Consider the following 22,475-nt stretch of genomic DNA (forward strand, 5'->3'; position numbering starts at 1 on the left):
GATATACTGGCCAAATGGACGGATGGATTATTGTAACTGTACCTTGCCTAATCATTGTCACATTGCTATCAGGAAAACCAACAAACCAAAACTATTAAACACATTGGTTCCAATAATTTACTTTTATTCAGATGCCACTGAGATGTAAGCTTTCATGGAAAATGAAGAGGTTAAGGACAAAGAACAGGCAAAAACTAATGTTTTACCTCAAATGAAATATCAAACTGATCCAAGGACAATTTATTCCAATGTACATCCCTCCCGCCCTTCTTTAGGCTTAAACCCAGCTGCATTTGAGAAGTGAAAATTTCTGTGTTTAAAAATAACTGTTACAAATATATCTCATCACAAACATGTTACAGATACACTTACAAACTCAAACATGAATTAATGGCTCTACTTTGTCCAGTCTTGTTTCTTTTTTTTAAAAAGTTCTTGGCTTTCAATTTTTGTTTCATAGACTAAAAAGTAGCATGTGAAAAGAAAGACAAGCTGGTTAGGACTGTTTTTGTTTTGTGCTTATAAGGTAGTGGACCTCGGCCAAGCATGGCAAAGAGGTTAGTTAAGACATTGTCTTAAAAAAAAAAAAAAACAAAACCCACAATATATTGGAAAGGATGGAGACAGCCTAAAAAGAAACAGTGAAGTCAACTTTCCAAAAAAAAAAAAAAAAAAAGGGGGGGGGGGAGTGTTGGGGGGAGACATTCAGCACATAAACAGCTTCCTATATTCCCTCATACTTTTGCTACAGAAAAAACTGTCACAGCTTCTGGTTGTAAAATGTCCCCACCTGGGAATATTTTGAAGAAATTTGTTCCTGGGGTGGCGGGGGGGAACATGTCAAGTGTATTCAGTTCAAGATGATGATGGTCTAGTTGCAAGAATGAAACATCAGAGGAAAACTGCTTGTTGGGAGAAAATGATGTTGATGAAGATGTGGATATGGTTGAGTAGATCAGCTGGTTAGTAACTTAAATAATTCACCTTGCAATGCATCATTCTTCAAGACTCTCTATGCCTTTTAGTGCAAATATGATTTGGCAAGTAAATTCCTAAGCTGTTTGCTATATCGGATATTGCTAGGAAGAAAAATACTCACTTAGCTAACCTTTCTGTCTTGCTTAATTAATTAGTTAACTAGGTTTAGAATCTATCACTCAAGTATATAGTACAGAAAGCTGCTGTAAAAGAAATCTAGAGAGTTGCCAGTTGCCACTGTCATTTACCTATTACATAATACATTCCCCTTATTTTGGAACATCATGGCCACATACCATAATGATGCCATAAAGTCTATTCACTATTTTCCTTCAGCATAACTTTACTTTTCCAAGGTAACCCCATTCTTTTGTTTTCTTAAAAAAAAAAGAACGAAAAAAACAAATAGATGGTCCATTGAGTTCAATGGGGTGGACTCCAAAATTAAGTCTATTGTAAACACAGTCAGTTTTAGCTTTTGTGGTAAATTGATTTAAATCAATCCACCCTAGCCATGATCCTAATTTCATTTTTGCTGGTCTGGGCAAGAGAAAATATCAACTGCTGACAAAACCAAGGGAGGAGAGAATTCCTCAATTTTAAGAGACAGGTTTACCTCTTGATTGTGTATCAGGTATCAATATACCTGTCCCTGTCAATATACTTGCCAAGGCTAATTAGAGTAGCCAAAAGAAATTCAGATATCAAGTCCACCCTGAATTAAACTGATTTTACTCTTCTTACATCTCCAATAAACCTATTTTGTATTAAGTATGTTTAATACAGGCCCTAGGCACTTCCTAGAGCAGGGTCTCATTTTTAGGTACAATACAGAACAGTGTATCTTTATTAATGACCTGGACAAGGGGATGGATTGCACTCTTAGCAAATTTGCAGATGACACTAAGCTAGGGGGTCAGGTAGATATACTGGAGGGTAGAGATAGGGTCCAGAGTGACCTACACAAATTGGAGGAATGGGCCAAAAGAAATTTGATGAGGTTCAACACAGACAAGTGCAGAATTCTGTACTTGGGACAGAAGAATTCTAAGCACTGTTACAGGCTGGGGACTGATTGGCTAAGTAGCAGTGCAGCAGAAAAGGACCTGGGGAATATAGTGGACGAGATGCTGGAAATGAGTCAACTGTGCGCCCTTGTAGCCTAGAAGGCTAACGACACATCAGGAGAAGTGTTTCCAGCAGATCTAGAGAAGTTGTTATTCCACGCTATTCGGCACTGTTGAGGCATCGTCAGCAGTATTGCGTCCACTTCTGAGCCCCCCCCAATATAGAAAAGGATGTAGGTGCACTGGAGAGGGATCAGCGGAGGGCACCAAAAATGATTATGGCACTGGAGCACATGACCTATGAGGAGAGGCTGAAAAATTTGGGTTTATTTACCTTTGCAGAAGAGAAGACTGAGGGGCGATTTGATAGCAGCCTTCAACTTCCTGAAAGGGGTCTCTAAAGAGCATGTAGAGAAACTGTTCTCCGTGGTGTCAGATAGCAGAACAAGGAGCAGTGGTCTGAAGTTAGAGGGAGAGGTGTAGGTTGGATATTAGGAAAAACTATTTCACCAGGAGGATGGTGAAGCACTGGAATGTGTTACCTAGAGAGGTGGTAGAATCTCCATCCCTAGAGGCTTTTAAGTCCTGGCTTGACATAGTCACGGCTAGGATGATTTAGTGGGGGTTGATCCTGCTTTAGGCAGGGGGCTGGACTAGATGACCTTCTGAGGGCCATTTCAGCCTCAGAATTCTATGATACAGTCTATGCCCATTAGTGCTTACAATCTAAAGAGAGACAAGACAGAGAAAGAGCTAGAACACTCAAGCAAATTGAACAACGTGATTAATGCAAATATGCTTGTTCCACAACTTTGAGGGATGACTTTACTTCAGAAGGGACAAGGTAATGAAAATGTGAAAGCTGAAATTGCTACACTCATCCCTCACTATATGAGCACAACTGAGTCCCAAATTTCTGCTCATAGGTGAAAACTCCTGAGCACGACACTAAATTCCCATTAAAACACATGTAAGTCTCAGATTTGTTCAACGGCTTGTAACTTGACATAAACCAGTTGAGTTTAGGTACTTTTCTGATGTATTTGAACAGTCTGGCACCAGAAATCGGATGTAGTGTATGTATGTAGAGCAGGGACTTCCAACCTATGGGTCCGGACCCAAACATGGGTCACCATTAGATTTGTTAAGGGTTGCCAGCTGGGCAGTTCCAAGCTGCATGTGGCTGTTAAAGAAGCCATTTGCAGTTTCTTAACACTGCTGCCTCAGGTAGATATCTCTCACTCGAGATAGCAATTGCTTTATGCTTAACACTTGAGTTAATTGGTTTTAATGACTTATCTACTGGGAGCAGGAGGGCTTGGGGAGCCACCCAGCCTAGCAGCCCCAGTGAAGAGGCTGCAGGAGGAGGAGGAGAATTGTCTAAGGCTGGGGCTGTTTAGGGCTACGGTGGGGCAGGAAGGTGGGTGGGTGGGGAATCTGACGCTGGGGGTGGTTTAGGGATGTGGGGGGTCTCAGACTGGGGGGAGTTTGGGGCTGCAGGAGGGTTCTAAGGCTGGGGAAAATTTGGGGTGACTGAGGGTGGGGGTGCAGGTCTCCCTGCTTCCCAGCCAGGGAACCCACGGCTTGCTCATATAAATGGGGGAAGTTCACTCATTTAGTTAGCATAGGTAGGTTTGTGTGTCCCTCATTTTTGCGACTACTGATAAGTAAAGTACTTTTTAAACAAGGGATGGTTGGTACTTACTTATTAATTAAATAAGTAAATAAGAAGCTGGATTTCGACAAGCTGCTACATTACAAGTTTCAGGTCACTAATGATATGCCCGTGACAGCTACAGTGTTCTGAAGTAGCTGGGGTGTGCTACTCTGACCTGAAGCTTCATTCCAATGTAACACGTGGCCAAATATCAGCCCCTTCCCACCCTGCACCACTTTTATTTTTTCCATGGCAGTTGTGTAAGGAGTGGAGATTTGACTGGCTGTATGAGAAACGTGCTTCAGATCACTCCCAAGAGAAAAGCACCCACAAACCTGAGACTGCTCTGAAGGAGCTGGAGCATGACACCAATCCAAATCTTTTTTCCTTTACAATAGGGTAAAAACCTGCAATTCATCCCCATTTCCCATATTATATGTGGAATTTGAATAATGAACTGAGTTTTGATTGTTCATGACAGATTAAGTTCTAGGCCACCTCACGGGATACATGCCGGCAACTGTCAAGACTATCCTGGAGAAAACTTGGATGTGCTGGTCTCCAACCCACATCTTCATTCCTAAGCAATGTACTATCATGTTACACCCTATCCCCCACTTCTATTTTCAATATGGAATTTATACAAGGAGCCAGGGTTTGACTGACATGATTTTAAAAAGTTTTACTTTAAGTTGAGTGAGGCAGTATCCTATATTAGCCCAACTTCTGTTGTCAAGAGAGAGAGGCTGAGCAGCACAGAGCCCTTCCTCACGTTTGGAATTGCTCTGTGTAACCTCAAAAGCTTGTCTCCCTCTCCAACAGAATCTAGTCCAGTAAGAGATGTTACCTCACCCACCTTGTCTCTCCAAAACCCCTGAGACCACCATGGCTACAACACCACTACAGTACGTCACCCCAAGTGACACTTCCCCCACCACTGATCAACTGTTCTGATGTAGATGAAGCATGGAAGTCCCTGAATGGAAATTGTTTTTGTGAAAAATTGTGGCCCATGTCACCATTCCTGACCCCAACACACACATATATTCTTTAGCAGGGCAACAAAAGCAGCTAATGAGAATTTCAGAGGATGAAGCTATGGATTTGTTTATTCACCCCCAACTTTGCCAGGTGAGACAGGTTTCTAAATCTCAGATTGGTGTTGTAACCCTTTTCCAAGCTGAAAAGTTGCTGCTTTATTACTCTCTATTCATATGCTTAATCATTTTGTTGCCCTTTTCTTTAGTAGGCATCCTTCGATCCCAAGGAATCATAGGTTTGCGCCCCAGTTGGACTGATTCGTGCAGCGTCTTCTGTGGCTGTGCAATCCAATGCGGGAGAGGCAGTCCTTTCCGCACTGCGAGCAGAGGTAGGCAGATGTCGCTCTGGTATCACGGGCACAGATCTTCCTGTGGGCTCTGTCTTCCACTTCCTTCACCAAGGTAGTTTCATACATAACAAGAGCTTCCTTCACTCCCTATTTCCAGGCATGCCTGTCTGAGGCAAGCGAATGCCAGGTGTTCACACTGATAGAGCGCTGAAGTCACGCTTGCATGTGTCCTTGTAGTGCAATTTAGGTTGCCCTTTCGGTCTCTTTCCAGATGCCAGTTCACCAAAGAGGAGGTCGTTCAGTATTCGGCCATCCGTCATGCGTGAGACGTGGCCCAGCCAGCGCATACGCCTCTGTTTGAGAAGGGTGAACATGGAGGCGGTGCCTGCCCTCTCAAGCACTGCACTATTGGGGACCTTGTCCTGCCATGAGATACCGAGTATGCGCTTAAGGCAGCGCATGTGGAATGTGTTGAGCCGCTGCTCTTGTTTTGAGCACAAAGTCCATGTTTCACTGGCGTACAGCAATGTGCTCAAAACACGGGCTGTGTAGACCTGCACCTTGGTGTGTACAGTGAGCTTACTGTTAGCCCATATTCTCTTTGTCAGCCTGGAGAACGTTGTGGCGGCTTTTCCAACGTGCTTGTTGATCTCGCTATCAAGTGACAAGTTGTCCGAGATCGTCGAGCCTAGGCACACAAACTCTTGGACAACTTCCAGTTCGTAGTCCAGAATGTTGACAGATGGCTCGTTACCCACGTTTTGGCCCATCACCTGCATCATCTTTAAGCTGATTGTGAGGCCAAATTCCATACATGCATCTGCAAAGCGAGTTATGAGTGACTGCAGTTCCTGCTGAATATGAGAAGCAATAGCTGCATCGTCAGCTAAAAGCAACTCCCTTAGACTCTTCGTAAGCACCCTGGTCTTCACTCTAAGCCTCGACAGTTTGAAGAGGTTGCCGTCTGTTCTCGTGAGGAGACAAATGCCCTCTGTAGCAGTTCCGAAGGCATATTTGAGCAAAACTGCAAAGATGCCGCCAAAACAGCGTTGGAGCCAGCACACACCCCTGCTTCACTCCGCTGAGAATCTCAAAGGGTTCGGATGTGGATCCGTCATATACGACGGTCCCCTTCATGCCTTCATGGAAGGCCCTAATAATGCTGAGCAGAGTTGGGGGTCAGCCGATCTTAGCCAGAATCGCAAACAGACCTTTTCTGCTGATGAGGTCAACTGCCTTGGTCAGGTCGATGAAGGCAATATACAGAGCTTTGTTCTGCTCCCTGCACTTTTCTTGTAGTTGCTTAACAGAGAAAACCATGTCTATGGTGGACCGTTCAGCTCTGAACCCACACTGAGACTCAGGGTAGACTCTCTCCGCAAGAACATTGAGCCTCTTCAGAGCAACACGTGCAAATAGCTTCCCCACGGTACTGAGAAGGGAGATGCCGTGATTGTAACAACTATCGCTTTTGTCACCCTTGTTCTTGTAGGCAGTCACGATGTTAGCATCCCTCATATCTTGCGGTATGCTGCCTTCTCTCCAGCATTGGCAAAGTATTCCATGCAGCTCTGAAACTAGGGTACCGTTGGCGCATTTGAGTATTTCTGAGGGAATACTGTCTTTCCCTGGGACTTTTCCAGAAGAGAGTGCTTTTAGAGTGTCACTGAGTTCCTCCAAGTTGGGCTCAGCATCGAGTTCAGTCATGGTGGGCAGCGGCTTGATGGCATTCAGGGCTCTCTCTGTAACTACGGTCTCTCTGGCATACAACTGTGAGTAGTGTTCCACCCAGCATTCCATCTGCTTGGTTCTGTCCTTCAAGACCTCGCCTGTGGCCGACTTAAGTGGGGCAGTCTCTCTTTGTGATGGACCGATGGCCTGCTTGATCCCATCGTACATTCCTCGCATGTTACCAGTGTCCGTGGCCTGCTGAATCTTGGAGCAGAGTTGGAGCCAGTAATCTTTGGCACACCGCCAAGCAACCTGCTGCACTTGACTCCGAGCAGACCAGAGTGCCTGCAGGTTCACCTCACTGGGAGAGGACCTGTATGCAGCCAGTGTCTGTCTCTTCTTCTCAATCGGGGCGTCAGCACTTCAGTGTGGGCTTCAAACGAATCAGCAGACTTTACTGTCTTCTTCCCAAAGGTAGATATCGCAGTATTATAGATAGTGTCCCGTAGTTGCTCCCATCCCATGCTGATATCAGTGTCGTCTGGGCGGGGCAAGTCCGCTTCAAGTGCTTGGACAAACTCGCATACTTTTGAAGGGTCACGAGTCTTGCCAGTGTCAATGCGCGGCCTCCCTTCCTTTTTGGAGTGAAAGAATCTTTGTGGCTGGATGTGCACCTTACCACACACAAGCAAATGGTCAGTGTCACAGTCTGCGCTGTGGTAGCTACTTGTCACCCTGACATTACCTAAATGGCTGCGTTTGGCGAGGTGAGCTGGTGCCAATGTTTCGATCTTGGGTGTCACCATGAAACTTTGTGCTGGGGTTTGACGTTGAAGAAGGTATTGGTTATGCAGAGGTCATGTTGGGAGCAGAGTTCAAGGAGGCGCTGTCCATTTTCATTCATCTTCCCTGTTCCAAACTGTCCCAGACAGGATGGCCAGCTGTGGTTTCAAGGGTTGTCATAGCCGGGGGTGGTAGCGGGGATAAGCTCCCACTATCTACAAAATGCTCCCATGGTGTGCGTCTCCAATAGCCTCTGACAACCGAAGTCCAGCTCCTGGCCTTCACGTGTGGCTTAGTTTCTAAGCCCGGCGAAACTGTTTGCACTGACAGGAGAAGGAGTGAAGGCAGGTGACTGGCGTCTTCAAACCAGCTGCTTCAGGCAGGTGGGGCTCGTCAGCCTGGGAAGGCCGCTCACCTAGGAGAAGGAAACTGATTTAAAACCTCCGCTGCCTTGTGGCAATACCTAGTCATGGGAAAGGCTCCGGGAGTGAACCCTGAGAAAAAATTCCGGAAATGGAGCCCCCCAAGGCAGTTTGAGGTGTCGTGCTCAATCTCACTCTGGCAGCTCCTGCGACGACATTGGTGCCAAGCTGTACTGGCTTCCGCCTTTCCCTTGGATTACATCAGTGGTGTGGAGAGGGTGAACCTGCTGCTGGGTATCAGTTGGTTCTTCAAACTTACTTGCCCAGGCCTGTGCCCTGGAGAGGACACTCCGGCATCGCTTTCTGAGCGGTGACACAACACGGGAAGCAGCAGTTACCGGTATTAAGCCACTGCACTCAATTGTCGTAGAGTGAGGGGCCAGGGGTTGCTTCCGACAGTGGGAGAGGTCTTCGGATCTCATTGGGCAGCTACCTCCTGCCCCAAGCTGGGCAGGTAGGGGCTGCCTTGCCATGGTCCACTTGCTCCACTGGGTGTGTGGGGCTTAGGGAATCACCGACAGGTGGATCGTTAACCTTACACCAGGCAAAGCAAACAAGCAACAAAATAATCCAGCCTTCAGGCTGGGCACATGGAATGTAAGGACCATGACTCCGGGCCTTACGGAAGGCCTACAGAGCATTAGTAACCCCCGGAAGATAGCAATCATTAACAACGAGCTGAGAAGACTGAGGATGGACATTGTGGCCCTCCAGGAAACAAGGCTATTGTCCTCTGGATGTCTCAGGGAGAAGGACTTTTCCTTTTTCTGGCATGGGAAGCCTCCAGAAGAGACCAGGCAACACGGTGTTGGCTTCGCAATCAGAAACAGCCTAGTTGGCTCAGTCATACCACCAAACGTGGGAACTGAGAGAATGCTGAAAATCCAGCTTCAAACACCAGTGGGCATGGTCAACATCTTCAGCATCTATGCGCCTACTTTAACTTCTGCCCAGGAAGTTAAGGACAAGTTCTATGATGAACTTAGCATTGCCATCAGTGAGGTACCTTCCCATGAGCCGCTATTCATCCTTGGCTACTTGAACGCCACAGTTGGCAGCGTGCCCTTTTCTGTACCTTTCCCAATTACAATATATCTTCAAGACAGGGCTATCAGATCTGTATACAGTATTCAAGATGTGGACCAACCATGGATTCATATAGAGGTACCAATTTAGCAGGCTGGAGAAAGTGCTTTATGGTGAGAGAATTAAAGAAGTCAATCTATTAGTTTATCAAAGAAAAGACATGCCTTGGTTACGGTATATAAATACCTTCAGCTGGACAAAACACTGGGTATCAAGGGCTCTTTACTTTAGTGGGGAAAGAGAACAAGAACAAATAGCTAGAAGCTGAAGCCAGACAAAAACCAAGTGAGCAATTACTTTTATTTTTAACAATGAGAGTTCTTAAGTAACAGAAAAAAAATACCAGAGAAAGTGATGGATTCACCTTCTCTTGCTGTCTTCCAGTCAAGTGGATGCTATTTTAGAAGATATATTTTAGTAAACTGATGTGTCATTACTGAGCTCAATACAGAGGTCACTGAATGATATTCTATGGTGATATACAAGAGGTCAGACGAGGTAATTTAATCATCCCCTTTGGCCTGCAGTTCTATTAATTTATGAAACCCTGTTTCTCTCTCTCTCTCTCTCTCTCACACACACACACACCCTTTCTGCACACATCTTTATCAAAGCTTCCCCTTTTATATGGGGGTTTAGTGAAGCAGTTGGTTGAGGCAGGATTACAGACTTAAAAAAACCTCTGCATGCAGAGGCAGACAGCATCAAATTATGCAAGTCTATGAAGAAACTTATTCTGAAACTTCTTTGCACAGTCTTATACAAATCCTCAGGAGTGCTTAAATAAAGATGTTGCCAGTGATCAGCAATAAACAGCAACAATTGACCTATTTTTATTTTTATAAATAGTGATTTCTTTACAATTCCAAAAAGCTAAGCAAACAAATGCAATGGATCACATCAATCAAGTATAGATAATTTCATTAATGGAGAACTGTGCATCTTCCTTACAAGTGCAGCGTGTAAGCCTGAGCACAAAAGCATTAAAAAAATTCTAGAAATGTTTGTGCATGATAGCAAGTAAGTTGAAAGAAATCAAACCACATTTTGATGGATGCATCTAAAAGTGGTGAAAAGGAAGGCACTCACCTTGTGCAGTAACGACAATTCTTCAAGATGTGTGTCCCCGTGGGTTCTGGGTATTGGCACACCTTCACACCAGCGCTCGCAAATTCTTCTATAGCTGTGGTTTCCCCTGCAACACAGTAGTGCGTCCTTACATCGTCCGATGTAACGGCAGCTCAGCAGTGGAGAAAGGGGCAGACGCAGTGATGGAACGGATGGTGCCCATACTGTGGGATGGCTGGAGTAGAAAGACTTCTCAAACTCTCAACCACACCCTCAAAACCAGTGTTTGGATTGCTGAGGGTGGGATGCTGCAGACTGTTGTTGCTGTTGCCTATTGGGTCCTTGCTGCTGGGACCTATGTCACTGGCGCGGTTCAAAGAGTTGGTGTTGTTGTTGGAAGTGCTCCCGGGGTCTTTGGAAGGGAGAGTAGCAAGCCCGCTTGACCAGGGTGCATGTGTGCAGGCGGGTGGGCACACTCCCAGTGTATGCTGCTTGGTATAGGAATCCTTCATAGGAAGGAGGACCTCATCCATCTTTCCAGCAAAAAGGTGTTGTCTGTCAAATGGGAGGGCCTCCACTTTCTACTACAGGTCCTTGGGGATCCCTGAGGGCTGGAGCCAGGATGTATGCCTCATTGCCATAGCAGATGCTGTGACATTAGCTGCCATCCACTGTGGACTGCAAAGCTGTGCGGACAATAAGATGCCCCTTGCAGGTAACATTGACAAGGGCTGGGGGCTGTTGTTCTGATAAGGAAGGGACCAACTCCTGCAACTTGGAATAGTTCAGATGGTCATATTCAGCCAACATGGCCGCATAATTCACTGCCTGCTGGAGCAATGTGCTGGATGAATAGACTTTGCTTCCCATAATATCCCACTTTTTACTGAAGGGTGGAATGGAAAAAAAAAAAACAAAAAAAAACACACATTCTTGCTGCAGACAGCTTCTACCACCAGTGAGTTTGGCTGCAGGTGGGTAAATAGCAACTTCATGTCCTTGGAGGCCACGAGTATCACTTGTCAGCCCTTTTGTTAGTGGGAGGGATGGATGCTGGTGTCTGCCATATGGCATTGGCAGGATTCATAATGGCCTCGTCCATAGTCATTGCAATTGTGGAGGAAGGAGGATGCTGTAGGATGTAGAGAAGCCTATATTTTTTGACTGGCAACTCCTGAAGGTCCTTTTTCTGAGCCTGAGCCACTTGCCAGAACAGCTCTTGAAATGTCCTAGCATCAGCCATAGTGGGAGACAACACAGAGCACTGCATCATTTGGTGAAGATGAGGAGTGATGCAGGGGGGATCCGTGCTTGCCCTCTGACAAACTCCTCAGCCCCTGAATGCTGAGGTAGTGGGTATGTCTTCGATATAGTAGGTTGCAGTGCTGAGGGATGATCCCTGGATGGTGCTGATGGAGCAATGATGCCTGCTATGATGACCCTGTGGCACCAGCTCCAGAGGAAGAAAACAGTGATGCACAAACAAGGGTGGCTGTGGGTACACCATGGTGGGCGGCACATCCTTCCAGGTGGAATGCATAAGACAGGGTTGAGATGAAAACACACTCCTATGGTTGGAGCCACCTCTTCCCAGAGTGAGCACTCTGGGCCCCGAGCCTTGTGAAAATCCCAAATGTTGGGATAGACATGGGGATGTTGGCAGCAAGGGAGACACTTGATGCAGAGAGCCGAGCAGGATGGGCCTGGTGCTGTGTGCACTCTCAGCAGTGTGTCTTTGTGGCACCATTCCACGCTGTGCTGAGCTCTGGTGCTAGAGGCTTCAGTGAAGCGGTGTCCTGGTGCCATTTTGATGCTGACTCCAGTACCGCACAAGAGTGGGGCAGTACCTCGGCCCTGGGCTTGCACAGCAACAAATCCAGTGCCTGGTGTGAGCAGCAGAGAGATTTGCATCTGTACCGCTTGTACTCTTGGTCTTTGAGAGCCTCTTATGCCCTGGAGGAGAAGCAGCCAAAGCCGGTGGTGCCAATGGCATCAGAGGCACCAAGTGTTGGTGATTCAGTTCTGAGAGTACCTTCTTCAGTGGTACTGGCATGCACAGTGCTGGGTACACTGCAGCAGATTTTCCCACTGGTGTTGCCTGTGAAGATGTCACTGGAGGCCAGGAACATGCTGGAGATGGGTCTGCTGCTGTGGTAGGGGTGCTGGCTGAGGCAGAGGGACATGCAGAGTCCCTAGCTTTGGTCTCCCATGTTGAATCCTTAGCGGGAGGCTATTCCAGCGCTGGTAGTTGAGGGACTTTTTGTAAAAGATAAGTTTTGATCCTGCTGGTTCAGTCCCTCCTTGTGCTTGACATGAGGTGGGAGCAACGGGTGCTCAAACACTTAATGCACGATGTGTGGCCATCAGAGACCAGCATGGCTTCCCTACATGTTGCACATTGCTTAAAGCCCAGGGAGCCTGGCATGGAACTAAAGCAGCAATAAATCCTAACACTAACAACCCTTTTTAAAAAAGGCTGAGCAGGAAGAGAAACTCGGACAGTTTTAGTTTTACTATAGTTAGCTACTCTTGTCTTTCAGAGAGAATAAAGCTCTGTCCGTAGCCAAGGATGACAGAGAGGAAGCTGGGGAGCCCTGTTCCACATGTTCTCCAGATAGCACAAGCGGGTGCTACTGCATATGCGTGAGAAACCACGGCTATAGAATAATCTCCGAGCTCCGGAGCGTGACGATGCACCGACACCCAGAGTGGAACACCCATGGAGACACTACTCGAAGAACTGCCTCTCAGATACCAATCACTGACTATTCAGATAAAAGTTATACCTTACAGAAATCCTTCATACACCTTCTCTGTAGCACTTTTCTATGTAATAGGACTGACGCATTAATATTTAAAATAAAGTTTAAAATATTCCCCGGTTCAACAGAAATCAACGTTATTTACATAAATAGTAGACTTTATTTTAGCAATGGTGGCGGTGTTGCTGAGCTAACATACAATGCCAGAAACCACTTTGAGATAACATACAACACTAGATGCCATTGTGCGTGCTTCCACCAACTTGGACAAATAATTGATTAGCATTTATATAACTGGGATTAAAAAAAGAAAGGAGTTGGAGATACTTAGAGGCCTGCAAATCTCCAGATATCTGCTTTATATCCATAGGCAGCCGCATCCACGGATGTGATGAGGATATCCATGGCTTATTTTTTGCATATATGGATTCAAATTTTATATCTAGAATTCTGCAAATTTGTGGAAATTCGCTTTATGGGTATCTGCATCTGTGGACGTCAGCATGGATGTGCACAGCTCATTTCTGAGGATTTAGCATCAGGGTTCTAGGGATATTCTAGATGCAGAGTTGTCCAAATTCCACTGAAATGTTCAGTCACATAATTGCTGTTGTGGGATTCATGCAGCAGCAAAGACAGACACAGGAGCGGGCAATAATTTGAGGAGAAAACACTCCAAGAACTTGGTAGATTGTCAAGGGTCACAATCTGCTATATTAATGGAGGCGGTGTGTGGTCTGTGATGGAGGGTGGGTGCAGAATGGAGCTTGAGGTAGGTGACAGGGATGCAAGGCCCAGGAGGGAGTTGTGATCAGGATCAGGGGTGCAGACAGTTTGCATTATGATCTGGGGCAGGCAGATGGGGTGAAGGAGGGGTGGGGTGCTAGGCGTAGGCTCTGGCTGGGAGGCACTTACCTTAGGTGGGTCCTGGCCAGCAGCCCAGCAGGGCCTCTGGGGTAGGCTCCCTGCCTGCTATCCCTCCTTCTTGGCCACGTGGGAGTCTGAGCTTCATGCTCCTTAGGTGGGGGCTTCTGCGCACTGCAAGCATGGCCCACGCAGCTCTCATTGGCTGGTTTCCAGCCAAAGGGAGCTGCAAGGACTGTGTTAGGCCTGTGGGAAGCATAAGGCACAGAGATGCACACAGCCTTTACAACTAAACGCTTTAAGCAACATGTGGGGGTGCAGCAGGCAAGGAGTCTGCCCAAGGGTCCCACTGGGCTGCAGAGCCAAAGGTCTGGCAGGCCAGATGCAGCCTATGGGACATATTTTGACTGCCCTGCACGAACTGACTCAATGAACTGTAATATATAGAAGTAGGGTAGCAGTTATTCAAGGATTTTATGTGAACTGCAATGGTGCTCAGTGTTCTCTGCTTTACAAACCATAGTTTAATGAATACTATTTGTATGATTACTAAGATCCTAATGCTTGCATATATTAAATACAATTCTATGGCAGTTAGTTGTGCCCTGGCAGTGTCTTATTTTTGTTATGTAAATGTTTATAAGATCGGGGACCCCATCAAAAGACAATAATCACAGATAATATTTTCTACACCTTACACAATTATTGATAAATATAGCCATTTTCCTGTTCTTAATTCATTTAAAAACAAACCAAAATTCCTATAGACTTCATTTGTAATTTACATCTATAGCTAGATTTGCAACAAACTGGCTTCATATTGTTTTGTCCTTATTTTTTCATGTAAATTGCATGTTTACTGAAAAAGAAAACAGTGAAAACCGTAGCAATACATTTGTCAGTCCAGAAATAAAGGTCCACTTATGAAGTGATGAGGGAAATGCCACTTGCAGAACAAAACCATTGTTGCAGGGAAATATCACTTGAGGTGGTCAATATGTATGTTGTTACATACAGCCAGTCAAAACCCAATCTGTTATCCACACTCCATGTACAATACAGAACTAGACATATTTAGCAGCCTACTACTCAAGAACTAAAATTTCAGGTTTGTGAACGCAGGGTTGCCAACTTTCAGTTTTCTGGAATTAGAACACACTAACCCGCCTTTTCTCTGATGCACCAGCCCCTCCCATCATCTATCCCTTTACTCAACCCCCACTTGTTTTCAGGCTGGGGCAGGATGTTTGAGTGCAAAAAAAACCCTAGAGGTATGTGAAGGGGCTCTGAATTGTGTCAGGGATGCAGGAGGGGGAGAGCACTCCAGTGCGGGGTGAGAGTTTGGGGAGGCGTGTGGGGGAGGTAAGGGCTCTGGACAGGGGATGCAGGCTGTGGATTGAAACTATGAGGGGTTCAGGGTGCAGGATGATCCCAGGTTAGAAAAGGGGGCTGCAAATTGGGGTACAGACTATAGGGTGGGGCCAGGAATAAGGGGGTTAGGCCCAGGCCAGGGGTTTGGCTGGGGCATTGGGGTGTCATAGAATCATAGAAGAGTAGGACTGGAAGGGACCTCGAGAGGCCATCGAGTCCAGCCCCCCGGCTCTGTACTCCCACCTCCTGCTTCTTGCCTCCCATAACTCCTCAGCCAAAGGGGAGGGTTCAGGATGCAGAGATCCACTCTCTCATCCATCCCACCATCCAAGACATCTGGACCCTCCCATATCCTGACTCTGTCCCCATCGCTTTCTCCTACCCTCTTGCATCCTGACCCTCACCCCTATATCCAGGCCAACTCCCTGCCAAGCCTTCTCTGGATCCCTACTCCCCCGAGACCACCCTGCACTTGAACTCTTACCCTGATGAGCACAACCTCTTCTACACCTGGGGCACATCATGAACACCCTGCACCTGGATCCCCACCAACTCTAACTGCACCCAGGCCTCAATGCCAGACTCCAATCCTCAGTACAGAGCCAGCCCCCACACCTCTCTCCTCCTGTGCTTAGCCTTTACCACCTTCCCCTGGACTCCCCTGAAGAATTTCATTGCTCCTGCACTCACAATCTCCTCAAGGAGCCCTTGTGCATCCAGACACCTTACACCCAATGAATCACCTGCACCCAGGATGCCCACACAGAACCCTCTCACCCCACACCAAGCCACTCCATGCTTTGCTCCTGCCAGGCTGAGCCTGTGTGCCCCACAGCTGCGCTGCTAAACCCGGCGAGTTGCTTCACTTGCTACTCCTGATGGGAATGCTGCACACAAAGCAATTCTGTGCATAATGTTTAAAAATTCTGCAAGTGTTATTAGTCTATAAATAAATACTGAGGCTCCCACCTGGCAGTGGAGAGTATAGGCCACTGATCACTGACTGCATGGAGGTGAGAAATCACTCTGCAACCACTCCACTCCTACTGTGGAAACCGGCTTGTAAGGCAGTCCTGGCCCCTGTGCTGCCTCAGAGATGCATGCCGCCGCACCATCAAGCTCATGTCTGTGTCTCTGCACGTGTGTTTCTTTGTATTACAAACTGCTCTGGCCTCTGTGCAGCCAACGTGCTGTGTTTTCTGATGCCATGCTGGAGCCTCCACATTTACTGACAAAAAGTTTGCGGAATTTTAAAACATGGTAGCCAGAAATTATAACTTTGGTGCAGAAATCCTTCATGAATACTGAGCTTTGAACATGAACAGGAACTTTACTCAACCATTGCATCTCTTAAAGTCCACACAAACAGCAGCCTCATGCTCTTCTGTTAAGGTCATAGACTGTTTTTAAACATGAGTTCAGCGAATCTCCTCAGGATCTCAGTAACATGATTATTTTTTCTGAGAACATTAACCAAAGTTCAGCAAACAGTAATCACCTTGACTAACAGAACAAGGAACCTTCCCTAAATAAGATTTTATTGTACTGATCAGGTTCAGTTGTCTTTAGAATTCTAAGCCCCTAAATGCTACTAGGTCTTCCATCTTGTCAAAACAGTTGTGAAACTTTAGAAAACCAAAATACTAATAGAAGGAGAATGCCCCCTTTTATAAAAGCAAAAGCAAAAAACACACACACACACACACACACACAGCACTTTTAGCTCAAGTAACTGACTACTACTAATAATTAAGCCTTGTACTCTGTGTGCAACATAGGTCATCTACAGGTCTCCTCCACTTCATTCTGTCTTGGGACAAAACTTCTAGCTGGCCCCAGGAGTACCCAAGTTGTTCTCTTTCAGTCTCAGTAGATATTCTCCATGTTGTCCGAGGTCTTCCCCTTTTGCGTTTTGCTTGTGGGTTCCATGGGAGAGCTTGATGGACTATGCTGAATGATGGTTTTCTGAAAGTGTAGCCTAGCCATACCCACCTTCTTCTCTTGATTTCCACATCAATTGGTTCTTTTCCTGCTCTGTTCCAAAACTCCCCATCTGTGACGAAGTGTTGCCATTTGATATGAAGGATGTGCCTCAAACATCTGTTTGTGAATGTCTGACCCGGAGATCTATGCCAGTGGGAGCTATAGCCACTGGAAGGGTCACTCAAACTGGACAGGTAAAAGAGTAGAGACCAGACAAATCTGGATCACCTCTCCTGGAGGTAAAAGGGGTTTGTGTAGGGTTAACAACCCTAGCCATAAAAAAGTTACAGGAAAAAAAAAAAAAAAGTTACAAGTAACTGAACCAGGAGAAAAAAAAACCAAACCAAACTCAAAACCAAAATAATCCCAAAAAACAAAAAAAACCCACATACACATATAGCAAAACTATGCGCGGGTTTTTGAGATGCACTGTTCTATAAATTGTTCTTAGAGAGAGTGATAGGATTACTTCCTTCTTGCCTACATAAGTACCTACTAAAGCACACTGTAAATTCTACGAGACCAAACACAATCAGCCTAAGCACCTGAAGTTGGACAGTTACAGAAAATATTCAGGAATCATCTCTCATTGAATATCTTGCAGTCCAAGGTAAGTGGATACAATTCATACATGTAATATTCAACAGCTTCTTCTGATAATTTTTAGTTTACTTTTCTTTGGGTGACCTACGATTTTTACACTGTAAATTCAGGATCATACAACAAAGTGGCCACTGCATACTCAGCTCAATTACTGTTCCTAACATTACTTCTTCCTATTGTCACACATCCTGACTGTAGCTGCTTGGACTTCAAGAATAAAAATACATTTTAAGTGAATATGATTTACTTAATTTGCTAAAACAAAGCTACACAATTTCTTTCAGCTGAACTTCTTCATGTTGCCATGTTTCAGAACGCTAAGCACAAGAAGGAAATTCACCAATGCCTGTTGCTGATACTTTTGTAAAAAAGACTTGCTGAGGATTTTTGGACTTATACGTATGGCAGAATCCTCAGCAGTATCACAGTTTAAGGTGGCAACATTCTAAAAGAAAATCACTCACAATTTAGATATTCTGTACAGTATTTCAAACGTTCTGTATGGAAATCCTTGCTAAACTCTACACCAAGAATATTTTTAAGAAACAATGCCAAGTGACATCATGCAACTATATTTTACAATCCATTTTTCCATTATTTAAAGCAAAAGAGGAGCTCTCAAAACATGGAGTAAGCAGAGAATAGATGGAAACCAAAAAAAGCTAAACCAAACTGCACAACGTAAACTTACTAATTAAAAACCTCTCCTGTTAAAACTCTTCATTGAACTAAATACTTACATTTTTACAAGAGAGGCGTGCAGAAGAGAAGGTGAAGAAGAGAAATACTGTAGATTCCAAAAATGTAAACTAATGTTGCAGTAGAATATAACAATTGCACCAAAGCATACCCCCTCAGATACCCAAAAAAGCACAGCAACAAGACTGGACAGGACCTGTAATTAAGCATGGAACACAGCTGGTTAGGGAAATACCTACATCCATACTCCACTCTATACAAATAAAGCATCTCCAATAGACACCACCTGAGACTGATATCAAACACTCACCATATTATGGACTTAGTTTCAAAATTTAAAAAGAGTATAAAGTACATCACAAAAGAGGCAGTGAAGTCTACAGAACTAACCTGAAAATACCAAAGCATTACTTCAAAATGCAGAAGAACAGTGAGACACTTATCAAGAAAGAGAACTTTATATTACTCTAAAAACATCAGAAAACGTGCAGAAGATATGAGACAATAGAGTATGGAGCTAAAGTCTTCTCTCCCTCCTTCCCCCGCCCCACCAGCCTAATTACCATGTACACAGTTTCATGTGTTTTGGCTCCTCCTGATAAATACAAATTTATAAGACAGACAACAGGAGCATTTCAAGGTAGAAGACACGAACTCCATGCCTATTTCATGGTTACTTTTCACAATATAACTTACTCTTCCACACAAATGATTTAAAATAATTTTATTCTCTGATAAGAAAGAAACTCAACTGTCGCATTTGAAACCTGCACTGATACTCTAAGGCATGTGGTTTACCTGATGGATACTACTTTTTAATAAAGACATTTAGGATACATGAATTTAACATAAGGCGTTCCACTCCAGAAGACAAAATAGAAAGACGAATTTTAATTTATACAACTGCATCTCTAACCTTATACTTGATTAATGGAAATATATTCCATACACATTTATGGGATGTTGATGTGCAAATACAGCCTTTATACCACCTTTTTCTTTTGCGCTCCTCAGAAAGATGCATGATAGCTACAAAACACTTACGTAAACGATTATATAGCATAAGTTACATTTAGTAGGATTTTGAATATTCATATTTGAGTAATTTCTTATATACTAAAAAAATTTTTTTTTAAATTTGTGATTTCTCTCAGGCTTGACTTGTATAGATATTCAAACAATTAAAATGCACCAAAAAACTTGTTTTTAAAAAATTTAAAAAAAAAAAACTTACATGTGAGGTATACACACAAGAAAAAATAGGAGTGTCACAGTAAGTTTTGCATTTGAAAACTTTTTTTTTTTTTTTTAAATAGGGCAGTATTATCTGTAGTTAGTGAATTGAACAACATTATTTCTGGCCACTATGTCTTTCAAGCTGTCAAAACTAGTAAACTTCAACCCCCACACCTAAGTTTTTATTTCTAAATTGGAAGAGGAAAATGCATTCTCTTACTTTTTCAGCTCTCATTAGCTTTCTTAACTTTGCATTAAGTGTTCACTGAACTGAAGTAATTCAAAAAACCAAAGAAAATATTTCTCTCTACCGGCCAACAAACTATAGTTCCAGGTATTTAGCTGGTGAATTCCACCAGTTCAATAGCTGACTCTGTTTAAAACACTGTCAGCAAACATATTGCTTAAGATTATTTTGTATGTAATTTTAAATGATCAATTCTACCATCTGTTAGAGAAAGATTAAATCTGAATTGACAGTTCACTTTTGAAATTCAACCTATATTTAAAAAATAGAAGTCACTGATTTTACCCATCCTGTTTACTATACATGAAATAACCAGTCTCATTTGTGAAAGCCATTGTGAGTCTTTTCAGAAAGCAAAAAAACAAATAATTCATGCATGCACTGCCTATTAATAGGGTAAGAAGAATAAACGTCCTCTCTCTCTACGTAAAAGACCTGGGATCTTCAACAGCAAACAAATGAAGGGCTATTCCTATTGAAATGTAATTTTCACTCAAAAGGCCACGTACTTTCCTGATTGTAAAAATGACTTAGTCAATCTCTTGAAGCAGAATGTTGATCTGTGAGCACGCCTTCTAAAGCCAGTGGACATGAGCATTTCTAAGTAGAGAAATCGGGACATGTTTTGAAACATGACACCTTACAAGGCCAGTGGTCAATTTCTTCAACAACCTTAGACCAACACCATCAAAAAGTTTTAAACACAGGGCTTCCTCAAATATCATTTTTTCTTTCAAAATCCTCACGATGGGGAATTTAGCTATTAAACCATCTCAAGTGGGACAAAGCACTCACCTCCAGATATCGCTTCCTTTAGAAAACACCGAGGACTTGATAACTTCAGGTGCCATCCATGCATAGGTGCCTGCTGCACTCATTTTGGTTGTTCTATGCCATTCCCTAGACAGGCCAAAGTCTGTAATCTTCAAAGTTTTATTACAAATGTCATCATGTTCCATCTTCTGAAGCAACAAAACTGCAGAAAAACAGTTTGATTTGAGAATATCTTTCATGTAGCAAAATACATATTTACATTTTAAATACAAATTTTACATTAATGCAATGTTATAGTTAATATATTTTCAGTAAATAGAAGATGGGAGGATGCTGAGTTTTGATTCCCATAGCCCCTTGCACCTGTGAATTTGTACCAGTTTAATCTAGTGTACTGTGCATGATTCACTTATTTTCTTGACTTGTATTTAAAATCACAGCTATAGTGTGGTATCGGCCTTTATGGCTAAGACCACCTGCAGCTTCCTATATTAAAAAGCGGTAGAAAAAAAGTGTGATTATCACGTGTTCCAATACTGGGAGATCCAGATCACTATCACAATGGAATCATATCCTCTTATTAGCTTCCTCATAACACAATTGTCATCCAATGTCTAGTTACCACAACCCCAGCCTACAGCAACTGTTATTTTAGCATTTATGTCACACAGATCAAAGATTAAGTTACAGATATTTGTAATTATTGGATAAGTGTTTTCTAGCAATGTAAACTGTAAAACAAGGAACAAGGTAACCAAGTAAAACAAACTCAGATGCTGCGGAACTAGCATGCTGCTGCACTCTCCTGAATTGACGTACATTTCACTGCACACTGTGTTGATGGGTTCATTAGCTCTCGGTACCCATACTATAAAAATTATTCCAGTATCCCTGTCTGTAAAGGAAAAGTTATCATGCTTTATGAGAGATTTGTTTCAGCAATAATCTGAACAGATCTTACATTTGTATTAACTGAACTCAGTTTGGGGCAGTAAAATAAAAACTTGTTACTGATATTTCAGATTTCTTAAAACTTAAGAGGGACAATACTCAAGGCAAACAGGCCACTTCCAATAAAGCTTCTACCCTCTGGAGGATATACTAAGTGTAAGATCTCAGTAAATTAGTACTAAGACAGCTAAGTTAAAAATAATTGAGTGTTATGCTTTTAGATTTGAATGAAAAGCCTATTGTTTTCAATTACCTTTCATACAAGTTCAGTAGAATTCCTTGTCTGTGTGACCAAAATTTAAAAACAAATAAATCAATTTTGCTGATTTTAAATAATTGAAATATAATTAGATTTATTTTACAAATAGACAAAAATGGCTTCTCGCACTTCAAACTTCTGTTCCCTTTTGATAGTTAAGAAGAACTATAGTCCTGTACATAATACAGGAAAAACTATATTATTGGATAGTAGCAGAGAGGTAGCTGTGTTGGTCTGTACTCCAACAAAGCAAAGCATCAGAAATGTAGCACTTTAAAGACTAACAAAATGATTTATTTGGTGGCTCATCGCCAAATAAATAATTTTGTTAGTCTTTAAGGTGCTACATTTCTGCTGCTTTGTTATATTAGTGGATATTCACACTAATCACCTGGGAAGCAAAGTGCCCAACCTAACTAATAAACCTGGGTGCCTGACCAAATTATTCTAGTCTGGTAACCTAGCAATCTGGGTTAGTCATTCCTCTTTGACTTTTGAAGATTTCTGACCTTCATTCCAGAACTGGCCTTTACAACCTTGTTAGCCTGCTCACTCAAGCCTGAGCAACTTATTTTTCCAATACTTATTTAGAAAATACATGTTCATAAAACAAAATTATTTGCAGCAGGTATTAAGGCAGACTTTAAAATATTTTCAAATTACC

The 22,475-nt window shown here is 43.5% G+C and overlaps 1 protein-coding gene across 3 annotated transcripts in view; it reads right to left on the reverse strand.

The window, feature by feature from the left end:
* MAP3K21 (mitogen-activated protein kinase kinase kinase 21) overlaps nucleotides 1-22,475 on the reverse strand; it is a 62,924-nt gene that overhangs the window by 20,466 nt on the left and 19,983 nt on the right. For all 3 annotated transcript variants that reach the window (XM_074990160.1, XM_074990161.1, XM_074990159.1), the window contains exon 2: nucleotides 20,623-20,803. In XM_074990160.1, the coding sequence (XP_074846261.1) occupies nucleotides 20,623-20,803 (181 nt within the window). The remainder of the gene's footprint in view (nucleotides 1-20,622; nucleotides 20,804-22,475) is intronic.

Source organism: Carettochelys insculpta, chromosome 3, assembly GCF_033958435.1.
Source record: "Carettochelys insculpta isolate YL-2023 chromosome 3, ASM3395843v1, whole genome shotgun sequence".
NCBI classification, from domain to species: Eukaryota; Metazoa; Chordata; order Testudines; family Carettochelyidae; genus Carettochelys; species Carettochelys insculpta.